The sequence below is a fragment of the Strigops habroptila genome, chromosome 8 (assembly GCF_004027225.2).
Source record: "Strigops habroptila isolate Jane chromosome 8, bStrHab1.2.pri, whole genome shotgun sequence".
NCBI classification, from domain to species: Eukaryota; Metazoa; Chordata; class Aves; order Psittaciformes; family Psittacidae; genus Strigops; species Strigops habroptila.
In genome coordinates, this window is record NC_044284.2 from 36198456 (window position 1) to 36211456 (window position 13001).

The 13001-nt window shown below is 56.7% G+C and overlaps 2 protein-coding genes across 5 annotated transcripts; both read right to left on the reverse strand.

Moving 5' to 3' along the window:
- Positions 1–20: 20 nt before the first annotated feature.
- MUC4 (mucin 4, cell surface associated) lies at positions 21–9971 on the reverse strand. 4 transcript variants are annotated; one of them, XM_030493718.1, is made up of 27 exons: positions 9348–9971; positions 8878–9017; positions 8509–8673; positions 8274–8429; positions 7962–8092; positions 7638–7723; positions 7151–7327; positions 6909–7052; positions 6680–6799; positions 6308–6510; positions 6032–6110; positions 5699–5869; positions 5393–5494; positions 4949–5185; positions 4500–4634; positions 4224–4402; positions 3956–4115; positions 3769–3867; positions 2989–3171; positions 2825–2898; positions 2470–2534; positions 1997–2196; positions 1655–1823; positions 1390–1563; positions 877–914; positions 694–791; positions 21–481 (listed from the first exon to the last, which is right to left on the reverse strand). In XM_030493718.1, the coding sequence occupies exons 1-27, from the start codon at positions 9931–9933 to the stop codon at positions 425–427; spliced, it is 4128 nt and encodes a 1375-aa protein (XP_030349578.1). In that variant the 5' UTR covers positions 9934–9971; the 3' UTR covers positions 21–424. The 4 variants fall into 4 exon arrangements, with proteins under 4 accessions (XP_030349578.1, XP_030349577.1, XP_030349579.1 ...); XM_030493717.1 differs by having other exon boundaries at positions 7638–7726; XM_030493719.1 differs by lacking the exon at positions 5393–5494 and having other exon boundaries at positions 7638–7726.
- A 43-nt stretch (positions 9972–10014) lies between these two features.
- LOC115611198 (ice nucleation protein-like) lies at positions 10015–11063 on the reverse strand (the record flags this gene model as incomplete). The annotated part of the gene is made up of 1 exon (XM_030493722.1): positions 10015–11063. A coding segment is annotated over exon 1 (1047 nt), but the record flags the coding sequence as incomplete, so codon positions are not given.
- Between the last annotated feature and the right edge of the window lie 1938 nt (positions 11064–13001).

A 13001-nucleotide genomic window follows, 5' to 3' on the forward strand; every position in this document is an offset into this window, starting at 1 on the left:
GTGCAGGCAACTTAGCAGCATGCCATCATTGTTGATTTATTCTATTTTGTTCCTAATGGGTTATAATCACTGCATTATCCCACCTGACTCTACCAGTGGCTCTGCTGGGTCTGATTATGTTGCACTAGAGCACACCTCAGTGCAGACACACTCAAGGACTATCCCGATTGCCTCTGCAGGTCCTAAGTGAAAGGTAAAATCTTCTTGCTTCGGCCACCCAATGTAAACGCACTTCTTTCATTCAATAAAAGCATCTCCTCCACAGTGAGTCCTCCCACAAAGACCAGGCTCCAAAGGACAGCCGCCGGTCCCCTGCCTCCACGCAGGCACTGTTGCTGGAGACCTCGAGAGCGGGCGGTGGGGCTGGAAGCAGCAGCTGGCTCCTCCATGAGCCCAGAGGTGCTGGGGCAGGACCAGTGGCAGGCTAAGGCTGCTGGGGAGGCTGGCTCAGAGGCCTGATGTGGGGTCTCTGGATCCTCATCTGTAAAGAAGGGACAAGCCACACTGTTCTGTTGGTGCTGCTCTTTGTGACGAGCCCAACAGCAATGACACCAGCACCAGCCAAAGCATCCGTGATGCTCCAGCACAAGGCATGGCTCCTGAGCATCTTGGAGGCATAAGGCTAGCACACCTGTCCCCAGCCCATGGCCCCCCATCCCGACCCCCCACGGGGACAATAACCCCATGGCATACCTGGACTAAGGGGTCAATGGGCTGGAGCTGCACTTCCCGATGACTTTCCATGGAGTGAGAGCGGGTGGGCTCTGCTCGCTCTCCTGCCATCATCAGAGCTGGAGCAGGGAAGATGATCAGAGATCAAGGAAGACTGGAGTGAAGCAGAGCTGATGTGAGGAGGTGTTGCAGGGATATACTCACAGGAGAAGGGCCGTGGCCTCCAGAAGGTGTCCCTGGCCCTGGGAGGGGAGAAAAGAAAGGGGATGACATGTCATGGGAGGCTAGGAGAGCCCCTGCCTGATCTTGGCTCCTAACCAACTCTTTCTAGACCAACGTGAATGGCAGTGGAAATTATTTGGATGGCATTCAAATTAAAATTCAATAGAAAGCCCGTCTGTAATTGAACACTAGGTGAGATGAGGAAGAAATGCAAATTTTCCCTGACACGGGGGAAAAAGGGAAGCTAACGTTCAACCCACTGATGTTATTGGACCTCTGAGCAGCAGATGACTGTGAAAAAGTCTGGAAGATGCTAAAAGATCACCCAGCCCAGCCTCTTCCCCATAGCAGGCTCCCCCTGCCCAGGCCAGATGGGTCCCACCAGTGGTGGATCTTCCAGAGATGGATTTTCCACCAGTTTTTGTTGCTGACACCGAACCTCCTTTCCCTGCTGCACCCACAGCACCTGCCCCTGTGGTCCAGCCTATGGCTCACCCCTGGTGCTGGCGGCGCTGCTGGCGGCCGAGATGTGAGGCCAGGCAGACAATGGCGAGTGAGAGGCAGAGCAGAGCCAGGATTACCAGCAAGATGCTGAGGAAGGCGGTGAAGCTGATGGCCAGCTGCTCGCACCGGGCACCGGCCGGGGACAACACGGAGAAGGGCAGGCAGCTGCGGATAGGGAAAGATGAGAGGTGATGCTGTGGGGAGCATCAGGTGGCTTTGTGCCAGGTGGCTTTGTCCATCCCAGCACTGCTGCTACCTGCAGGTGGGACCCTCGGGCAGGTGCTGGCACAGGCCACCGTGCTGGCAGTAGCCCATCTTGCAAGGGGAGCTGCAGACGAAGCCGACGGTCCCCACATAGTGGAGCTGGTATCCTTTGTAGCCATACAAACCGCAGGGAAAATATTGTCTCAGCTCAGCCACTGTCACTGGGGAGGAAAGGCATGGATTCATCACCCCTCGTCTCCCTGAGCTGGATCCATGGCTGGGGACTGCTGCCCACCCACCTCCCCTATGGTTCTTACATGAACCCCAGGGCATATAGGGTAATGATGACAATGGGGACAGCGGGGTGCTCCTCTTGGGCTCCCCCACAACTCACACTTCACCAGGTCAGTGACATTGTCCTTGTGCAGGTGCTGGAAGAGGAGGCGGGTGCCTGCCTCCCGCTGTCCCCTGCGCCTGTTGAAGGCACTGGTGATGGCCCCCTGCAGCTCCTCATTCAGGAATTGGATGACGGTGCTGTGGCTGTCATAGGCGAACTCAGACACCACTGTGAAGGTGAAGTCATCGCTGTCTGTCCTGTGGGGAAAAGATGGGGCTGCTAGTGGAGCTGTTGCTGCACCACAGACTGACTGAGCCTCACCGTGCCTCGGTTTCCCCATTTGGGGTGTGATAAAGAAGGAATGAGGCAGGAGATGGAAGGTGCCAGGAGGCTTGTGTCTCCAAGGGTTTATCGGCATCAGGGCTGGTGGGTGAAACTGTCCTTTGTGTCCCAAACCTCACGGCCCCATGCCCAGCCTTGCTCTGCTGGCTCTCTGGGGTGGGCATGGGGCCGTTCCACAGCTGACTCACATCTGGGTGATGTTGGTGTTGCTCTGGAAAGCCTTTACCTCCAGGGAGCCCAGGATGGCTGAGACCTGTGGTGGAAGGAATGGAAGAGCATTAGAGACAGGCTGAAGAGCAGTGTGGGCACCGTGGCCAAGCCCCAAGGGCTGCTCTGGCCTTCCATTCACACACTGGGGACCTGGCACATGGATGCAGCCAGCATCACATGGCTGGTGCTGCCTCCCTCCAGCCCTGTGGATCCACTGGATCCTGTGAATCTCACAGGAGGGGAGTGCATGGAGGCATGGGCACCCCAAGCTGCCATGCTGCCTGGTGTGCTGGTGCATCCCCCTCCCCGAACCCATCCCCTCCAGTGACATACAGTGCCATTGACTTCCTCGGCAGTGGCATTTCGCAGCGTCCTGACCCATAGCTGGATGCTTCTCCGGGGCAGATCTGTCAGGGGGAAGCACAGCAGTGGCTCTGCAACCCCTGCACTGGGGTGAGCAGGGTTGGGGATCACACCCACCAGATACAGGCACCCACCTGTGCTGGGCAACGGCCGAAAATCCCCCCCTGCCACCAGGCAGCGCTGGTCGGTGAAGGCTGGGGGGCAGGTGCAGCTGGGGGTGCAGGTGATGGGGTGCAGGCGGCAGCGTCCCCCGTTACTGCAGTATCCCGTGGGACAGGAGTGGGAGCCGCAGGCTGAGCCACAGCCTGGCCCCTCACCTGGAGGATGGGGAGCCCAGGTCAGGTTGAGGCATGAGCCTGGCTGCAGAGGCAGAGCCCCAGCCCACTGAGCCATCCCCAGCTGCTCTGTAGCACCTTTCTTACAAGTTTCAGGGTTTTGGGTGGGTTTTTTTTAATGCATTAGGACTTTTAGTATAAATTCAGGTCCTCAAGGAAAAGTCCTGCACCTCCTCCTCCCACCTGAAGCCTTTCATCCTTGGGAAATCCCAGCTAGCTGCATTAGAATAGGAGCAAAACCCATCACCCACTCCCCTCCCCAAACCATCTGAAAAAATGATTTGATTTTAGCCCCCCCAACCTCTGCATGTGCATTTGAGCTTTGATGGGATGAGATTTTTTCTTTTTCCCAAAGAGAAAAATTGCATGGGAAAATTTTCCCTTCCCAGCAGAATAGTGAGACCTGCAGCCTGAGAGCATGAGCAGTGGCTGGATTCCGATCCCTTCTGTTAAGGACAGCAAGGGCTTGTGTACAGAGCTCAGCCAGCTCCCCCTTCTCTCTGCCAGTTTGGGTCCCACGGGACCCCTCTTCCACTGAGGCCCAGGGGATAGTGGGATGAGAACCATGCCTGTACTCACCTTCCTTGCCAGCTGGGCAGGAGCAGGCGTAGCTGCCTACCGTGTTGGTGCACGTGGTGTTCCCTGGGCACACCATCCCCTGCACGCACTCGTCGATATCTGCCGAGGCAATGCAGTGTGGCACCAGGAGAAGCACCTTGGTGGGGATACCACAGGTGCCCTGGTGGCCATGGCAAGCCCTTGTCACCTGAGCAGTGCCGCCCATCACCAGTCAGGCCGGCTGGGCAGGAGCCGCAGCCAGCAAGGGAGTCGCAGCGCACCCCAGGGAAGCATCCCTGGACACAGGGGTCTGGAGGGTCCTGGCAGAAGGGACCTGAGTAGCCGTCCTCACACCTGCAGGCTGCCAACTGGAAGGGGACAGTGGCACTGGCTTAGGGGACACGAGGAGGATGGATGGACAGAGAAGACAGCTGTGGGGACAGGCACAATGTGGCACTGGCTTTCCAGCACACTACCTGCAGGGAGGACCCCTCAACAGTGACGGTGTTGCTGTAGTCACACTCCTGGATCCTCCTGCAGCTGCAAAGCGTGAAGTGGAGCTGGAGGAGGGCAGTGAGGTTGTTGGACCCAACAGCCTCCAGGTTGATGGCGAGTGGGGCTGTCCCACGGGGCTGCCATGTCAAGGTGCCGCTCTCTGCCAGGGGAGAGGTGGAAGTTAGAGGAGGTGGCAGTGGGCTGGTGGCCAAGTGTCCCCCCATCCCATCCCAGCTGCCTCATCGCTCCTTCCTTACCCGATATGTTGAGCTCTGGAGAGAGGTGTGGGGCAAAGCGTGCACCCACCCCCATGGCACGGTACTGCCTCCTGACCCTTTCTGTCCTGAAGGCTGTGAGTGATGGATCACCAGTGATGATGGGAGGGAAGGCATCTGAGGAAAGAGCAGCCCAGCACACAGCTGGTTGGTAGCTACATGGCTTTGGCACCCCTTGGCTCTGAGTCCCTCCTGGTGAGGACAGGACCCTAGACAGATGCTGCCCTGACTGCCTACCGACAAGGCCCTCGTGTTGCACAGCATGGTGGCATCTCCCAGGCTTGGAGACCAGCCAGCTGGGCAATGCAACTCTGACACTTTGGTGACTTTTCTCCTGCCTCACATGGAGCAAGAGAGGACATGGTGGGAGCAGGGCACTGCCTAGTTACCAAAGCTATGACCTCTTGGAGGTGAGGATCTGCTCCACTTACTGAGTACTGTCTTCTTCTCCTGGAAGTCGGCTGTGAAGCTCTGGGTGGCCAGGCCCAGGGCCATGTCCCCTGTACTCAGTGAATCATAGATGCACTCCTTGCTGCCACGGCACTGTGAGGCTACCAGCTGGTACTGGCTTTCGTTCTCCTGTCGCAGCCGAGACAAGAAGATGGGTGTGAAGTTCATTACTGGTAAGTCCAGAGGCTGAGCAAGCAAGCTGTGCTCTCCAACAGCCCCTGCAAGAGAGCACACCATGGGTATGGCCTTGGGTTTTTAAGGTTTGTCGTATTTTAAGGCTCATATCCACAGAGCAGTGAGGAGACCAAAGGACTTCCCTGGCATCACTTTTGCTCAGGCAAATGTCAAAATGCCTCCAGCCAAAGTGTAGCCAGAAGGTGCAGGAAGAGGGGAACCATCAAGGCAGATCCCGAGCCTGAACATACAGGTCAAACCATAGCTGTAGATCTCCTCCTCGCTGCTGTTCACAGGGATGCTGGTACCATTTGGCATCTGGAAGTCATTTGCAGGGTCATGGTCCCACACACCTGGCGGAGCATCACCAGAGGACTGAAGTCCCCCCAGGGTTGACCTCCTCTCTGGTGCTGGCCCTCATTTAGTTAAGATGGAGGGGTCCCTGCCTTCATAAATATGCCAACTCCCCCCTCAACCTCCCAAGTGTTTTCCAGCCTGCTTTAGGGTGGGAAGGGAACTTTACACTCTGGCTCTGCAGCAGTGCCACAAGTCCTCACCCAGGAGGCCTTTGGTGCTGTTGCGGTATTGATCGGGAAGGCTGCAGACCACACTGAGCATCCCGGAGGCAGCTGAGATGGAGATGGCAATGGCCCCATCGAAGACAGCCATGGCGGAGGAGGCATTGACCAGCAGGACGCCAGGGCTGTAGTACACCTCAGCACCCATGTCTGCAAGAGAAGGAGAGCACAGAGGGAGAGTCCATGCAAGGCTGGGGTCTGAAATGATGCCCCAGGATCTGGGGAGGGGAATGCTCCCCATCCACCCTGGCTGAGTGGGGATGGGGACACTCATCACTCCTCCAGACACATTTAACAGCACAACCCGCTCACCTTGGGAATAGGAAAACTGGATGGTTTCATGGTTCAGGACGACTTGGATGTCACCCTGGCTCCCCAAGGTCCACTCAACCTGCAAATCACAGCGGATGTCCTGGTCAGCCCCTCTGCTCTTCCCTTCCTGCCATCCAGCCATGATGGGGACACTTGAGCTGTGTCCTCCTCCAGCCCTGGCAGAGCGGCTCAGCGCCAGGGGCCATTCACCAGGACTGGATGTACTCTTCATTCCCTTTAGAAGCTAAAACTGATACCCAGGTTTCCTCTACTCACTGTTGTTGTGGTAGTGGAGATGTACTGGGCAGCAAAGGCCACAAAGTTGGTGGCCTGGGCCATGCCAGTCCGGGCCGTGCGCCCATGCAGCACAAAGCTGGTCTGGGCATCGCTAGCCAGCAGCAGGGCAAAGTCCCCAAGCCCATTGAAGGTGTAGGTGAGTCCATCCATAGTGGTGATGTGGGGGTCCCCAAAGGCACCAGCTGGGGTCCAAAGGACATGGAGCCATTTGGGGGGAAGGAAAATAAACAAATGATGGTGTCATTGCACGGAGGAGAGCAGCCTCTGGATGCTCTCCAGAGAGGATCCATGTATGGCCATGCCACCCACCCAGTACTCTGGCACAGAGGAGGTAGAGCCCTGGGGACTCACCAGGGGTGGGTGGCACGTATCCCTCGCAGCCAACCCTTGGTCTCTTCTCAGCAAACCTTGCACAGAACAGGGGCTTCCCAACGCGCTGGCAGCACCAGTCGAATGCCTCCAGCTCCCCATCTGAGGGGTAAGGCAGCTGGGCGCTTGGGGTGTCGGGGTCCCCACTGCGCCTGCAGAGCACTCGGTGTTCGGGGTGTTTTAGGGTAAGGCAGTGCGGGTGCCCACTTACCAGTGGTGGGGTGAATGGGCAGGCTCCATGCTCTCTCCTGCCAGCCTTCGAGTAAGCTCCCATCTCGGTACAGACATCGCACCCCTGCTCCAGCTGGGCTGGGGGATGCAGTGCGCAGCATCCTCACAGAGGCGTCTGCTGGGCCTGAAATGGTGTGGGAGGATGATGGCCACCCCGGAGCAGAGGGGACCCTCTGCTGTCCCCCCACCCGCGGCTGGCCCTGGGGGTGCTGTGCTTGGCACCTGAGCTGTGGCGGAAGCGGGGGTCCAGCTCTGCCTGGGGCTGGGAGCAAGGACATGGCGGCAGCTGGGCATTCCAGGCGGCTGGCGCTGGCTCTGCGTGCAGCCATGCCAGGCACCACAGTCTGTAGTTCACCCGGGAGCGGCTGTCCAGCCTGTAGATCCACAGACCACGCACATCTGGGGAGCAACCAGAGAACAGCACCGCCCCACTGGGATCTCACCTCGTTCTGAGAGGGATCCCATGGGACAACTGTCCCTGGCCATTGATCTCACACAAAGTCTCCAGGCTCCCTCTAGAGCTGGCTTGGCTGTGGCAAGCCACAGCAGAACATGCGACACCCATGCTCTGCTCTCAGCGGCCTGCTCTGGCTCAATGGCTTTGCTGGCCCACCGCTTTGCACGGACACGTGCGGGGAACATGCTCCTGCCACAGAGCACACGGCTCCCTCCATCCTGACCTGTCTCAAGGACTCCCCCCTTGTCATACCGGTGCTGGTGCTGCTGTGCTGGTCGGGTCGGTACTTGACAGCTGGTGGCTTTTGAGTCAGCTCATTATTTTGGGCATAGCCATTGCTGCTGTGTGGAGACAGAAGGTTTGGGGGTCACCCTCCCAACACAACCTTCCTCCTCTCCCTGTAGAGCAGCTGGGGTGGGAACTGTTGTGGTTTGCAGCAGAGAGGGTTTAAATGGGACAGGGTTGCTCTGGGGGTGGGACTTGGGCTTTCCTGGGGGTAACGTCTCAGATGGTCCCAACACAATCCTGGGAGAAAACCCTGCTGTCCCGAAACACAGCCACACATGTGCACAGCACCTGGAGAAGCCGATCAGCACATTGTCTGCAGCCAGCTTGGTGTAGTCCCACTGCATCCCACCATCCTGGTACAGCAGCAGGGTGAAGGAATGGTTCCCATCAGTGGTGAGGACTGCCTGGTAGGTGCTCGTCTGGAGAAACCCAAGGCACCCCCTTAGCACCTCCAAAGCCTCCCCCGCTCTTCCCGCAGTGCAGACTGACGTGGTGAGACCTGAAACACCTGCATCAAGGTACAGGAGACCAGCAGCCCAGTGCTGCCCTGGCCATTGCTGGTGACAGTCCCCTCTGTCACCTGGGCCCCACACTGCTCACCCGAGTGTCATCCCTCTGGGACGGGTACGCCGGAGCCTTCTCCCATGTCACCTTCAAGGTCCATTTTGCTACGTAGGGGATTTTCATGTATTTCCCGATCTTTGCTTCCACATCATGAACAAGGGCGTCTCGGGTAGAGCTGAGTGTGGAGTATTCCTGGTTGGCAAGAGAGAGAGTAAAAATGGGCAAGATGGGAGCTGGGCTCTCCCAGGAGAACAGCTTTGGTGGCCCTGACCTGGTACCAAGTGGTGCCGACACCCTGGGAGAAATCTGCATCGTCCCAAAAGGCGGCCACCATCGGCAAACCTTCCTGGCCACTGAAGCCCTGGGGAGGTGGGTTGGGGTTGGAGGGGACGTAGTTGTCCGTGGGTGGGAAAATGATCTGTCCGTTATCTGTAAACTAACCAGAATAACTTGTTATTTGCTGACATCACAGGCAGCTCCTGAGGTGGCTTTTAGCCTCCACGAGTGAGCAGAAAACAGGCATTTTTAACTGCAAAAAAGTTATATTCAATGAAATTCAGTTTCTGCTCCATTTCTGCGGGATTTTTTTCTACCAAAGAGGCTGCACATCCCTGACATGCTCAGCGAGGTGGGAACTCACGTAGACAGCATCCTGCAGTGAATTCCCAAAGGGGAACCCAATCTCTGGCTTGAACAGGGGGGAGTTAAAATCCACTGTCCTCTGGACACACTCCTGGTCCCCTTCCTCTGTGCCGAAGGGGTAGAGCAAGGCTGCTGGCACTGAGAAAGAAAGGAGAAAAACCGCTAATGTATGCTCTGTCCTTCCTATGGCCAGTGCAAACTCGCCTGCTTGCTGCCTGGGTGCTGCGCCTGTGCTTGCCCTGGACAGACCACTGCTCTGATGGTGTAACGCAACTTTTAACCCACTTTTTAACTTGGAATAGGCTCTCAGAAGCCCTATTTCACCTTTCCTCATGAATCTGGCAGATCAATGCACATTTTGGATGAGTCACCCCGGGCTTAGCCGTAGGTACCCTCAGCCATCACGATGCTTCATCAGCTGATAACCCCTTCCTGCTCTATACTTTGGGATGAAGAAAATATACTTACTGGTAATCCCACTCGTGGGTTGGAGCTCAGTGACAGGATTTCTGTGGACAGTGGTGGAGTGGGCAGATGTGCTTGACATTGTGGCCGGTCCCCTCTGTGTCCCAAGGGCAGGAGCTGGGGCAGTGGTAGGTCTGGTGGTAGTGGCTGGGATCAAAGTTACAGTAGTGCCTGCAGCCAGGACATCTCCTGCCTCCTTGGCTGGACTCACTGGGTATGTGGGTGCAAGAGCTGCAGTGCTGTCTGCAGTGATGGTTTTAGTTTTGTCTGCATTGATGGCTGTAGTTCTGTCTGTATTGATAGATGTAGTTCTAGCTGCATTCATGGCTGTGGTGCTGTCAGCAATGATGGCTGTGGTGCTGTCTGCAGTTATGGCTGTGGTTCCATCTGCAGTGATGGCTGTGGTTCCATCTGCAGTCATGGCTGTGGTTCCACCTGCAGTGATGGCTGTGGTGCTGCCTGCAGTGATGGCTGTGGTTCCATGTGCAGTCATGACTGTGGTGCTGCCTGCAGTGATGGCTGTGGTGCTGTCTGCAGTGATGGCTGAGGGTCCATCTGCACTCATGGCTGTGGTTCCATCTGCAGTCATGGCTGTGGTCCCAACTGCAGTGATGGCTGTGGTGCTGTCTGCAGTGATGGCTGTGGTTCCATCTGCAACGATGGCTGTGGTTCCATCTGCAGTGATGGCTGTGGTGCTGTCTGAAGTGATGGCTGTGGTGCTGTCTGCAATGATGGCTGTGGTCCCATCTGCAGTGATGGCTGCGGTTCCATCTGAAGTGATGGCTGTGGTTCCATCTGCAGTGATGGTTGTCGCGCTGTCTGCAGTGATGGCTGTGGTTCCATCTGCAGTCATGGCTATGGTTCCATCTGCACTCATGGCTGTGGTCCCATCTGCAGTCATGGCTGTGGTTCCATCTGCAGTCATGGCCGTGGTTCCACCTGCAGTCATGGCTGTGGTGCTGTCTGCAGTCATGGCTGTGGTTCCATCTGCAGTCATGGCTATGGTTCCATCTGCACTCATGGCTGTGGTCCCATCTGCAGTCATGACCGTGGTTCCATCTGCAGTCATGGCTATGGTTCCATCTGCAGTGATGGCTGTGGTGCTGCCTGCAGTCATGGCTGTGGTTCCATCTGCAGTCATGGCTGTGGTTCCATCTGCACTCATGGCCATGGTTCCACCTGCAGTCATGGCTGTGGTGCTGTCTGCAGTCATGGCTGTGGTTCCATCTGCAGTCATGGCTATGGTTCCATCTGGACTCATGGCTGTGGTTCCATCTGCAGTCATGACTGTGGTTCCATCTGCAGTCATGGCTATGGTTCCATCTGCAGTGATGGCTGTGGTGCTGCCTGCAGTCATGGCTGTGGTTCCATCTGCACTCATGGCTGTGGTTCCACCTGCAGTCATGGCTGTGGTGCTGTCTGCAGTTATGGCTGTGGTGCTGTCTGAAGTCATGGCTGTGGTTCCACCTGCAGTGATGGCTCTGGTTCCATTTGCAGTGATGGCTGCGGTTCCATCTGCAGTGATGGCTGTGGTGCTGCCTGCAGTCATGGCTGTGGTTCCATCTGCAGTCATAGCTGTGGTTCCACCTGCAGTCATGGCTGTGGTGCTGTCTGCAGTGATGTCCGTGGTTCCATCAGCAACGATGGCTCTGGTTCCATCTGCAGTGATGGCTGTGGTGCTGTCTGAAGTGATGGCTGTGGTTCCACCTGCAGTCATGGCTGTGGTTCCATCTGCAGTGATGGTTGTCGTGCTGTCTGCAGTGATGGCTGTGGTTCCATCTGCAGTCATGGCTGTGGTGCTGTCTGCAGTGATGGCTGTGGTTCCATCTGCAGTCATGGCTGTGGTGCTGTCTGCAGTGATGGCTGTGGTTCCATCTGCAGTCATGACTGTGGTGCTGCCTGCAGTGATGGCTGTGGTTCCATCTGCAGCGATGGCTGTGGTCCCGTCTGCAGTCATGACTGTGGTTCCATCTGCAGTGATGGCTATGGTTCCATCTGGACTCATGGCTGTGGTTCCATCTGCAGTGATGGCTGTGGTGCTGTCTGCAGTCATGGCTGTGGTTCCATCTGCAGTGATGGCTGCGGTTCCATCTGAAGTGATGGCTGTGGTTCCATCTGCAGTGATGGTTGTCACGCTGTCTGCAGTGATGGCTGTGGTTCCATCTGCAGTGATGGCTGTGGTTCCATCTGCAGTCATGGCTGTGGTTCCATCTGCAGTGGTGGCTGTGGTTCCATCTGCAGTGGTGGCTGTAGTTCCATCTGCAGTCATGGCTGTGGTTCCATCTGCAGTGGTGGCTGTGGTCCCAACTGCAGTGATGTCTGTGGTGCTGTCTGCAGTGATGGCTGTGTTTCCATCTGCAGTCATGGCTGTGGTTCCATCTGCAGTCATGGCTGTGGTTCCATCTGCAGTCATGGCTGTGGTTCCATCTGCAGTGATGGCTGTGGTGCTGTCTGAAGTTACGGGTGTGGTGCTGTCTGCAGTGATGGCTGTGGTTCCATCTGCAGTCATGGCTGTGGTTCCATCTGCAGTCATGGCCGTGGTTCCACCTGCAGTCATGGCTGTGGTGCTGTCTGCAGTCATGGCTGTGGTTCCATCTGCAGTCATGGCTATGGTTCCATCTGCACTCATGGCTGTGGTCCCATCTGCAGTCATGACCGTGGTTCCATCTGCAGTCATGGCTATGGTTCCATCTGCAGTGATGGCTGTGGTGCTGCCTGCAGTCATGGCTGTGGTTCCATCTGCAGTCATGGCTGTGGTTCCATCTGCACTCATGGCCATGGTTCCACCTGCAGTCATGGCTGTGGTGCTGTCTGCAGTCATGGCTGTGGTTCCATCTGCAGTCATGGCTATGGTTCCATCTGGACTCATGGCTGTGGTTCCATCTGCAGTCATGACTGTGGTTCCATCTGCAGTCATGGCTATGGTTCCATCTGCAGTGATGGCTGTGGTGCTGCCTGCAGTCATGGCTGTGGTTCCATCTGCACTCATGGCTGTGGTTCCACCTGCAGTCATGGCTGTGGTGCTGTCTGCAGTTATGGCTGTGGTGCTGTCTGCAGTCATGGCTGTGGTTCCACCTGCAGTGATGGCTCTGGTTCCATTTGCAGTGATGGCTGCGGTTCCATCTGCAGTGATGGCTGTGGTGCTGCCTGCAGTCATGGCTGTGGTTCCATCTGCAGTCATAGCTGTGGTTCCACCTGCAGTCATGGCTGTGGTGCTGTCTGCAGTGATGTCCGTGGTTCCATCAGCAACGATGGCTCTGGTTCCATCTGCAGTGATGGCTGTGGTGCTGTCTGAAGTGATGGCTGTGGTTCCACCTGCAGTCATGGCTGTGGTTCCATCTGCAGTGATGGTTGTCGTGCTGTCTGCAGTGATGGCTGTGGTTCCATCTGCAGTCATGGCTGTGGTGCTGTCTGCAGTGATGGCTGTGGTTCCATCTGCAGTCATGGCTGTGGTGCTGTCTGCAGTGATGGCTGTGGTTCCATCTGCAGTCATGACTGTGGTGCTGCCTGCAGTGATGGCTGTGGTTCCATCTGCAGCGATGGCTGTGGTCCCGTCTGCAGTCATGACTGTGGTTCCATCTGCAGTGATGGCTATGGTTCCATCTGGACTCATGGCTGTGGTTCCATCTGCAGTGATGGCTGTGGTGCTGTCTGCAG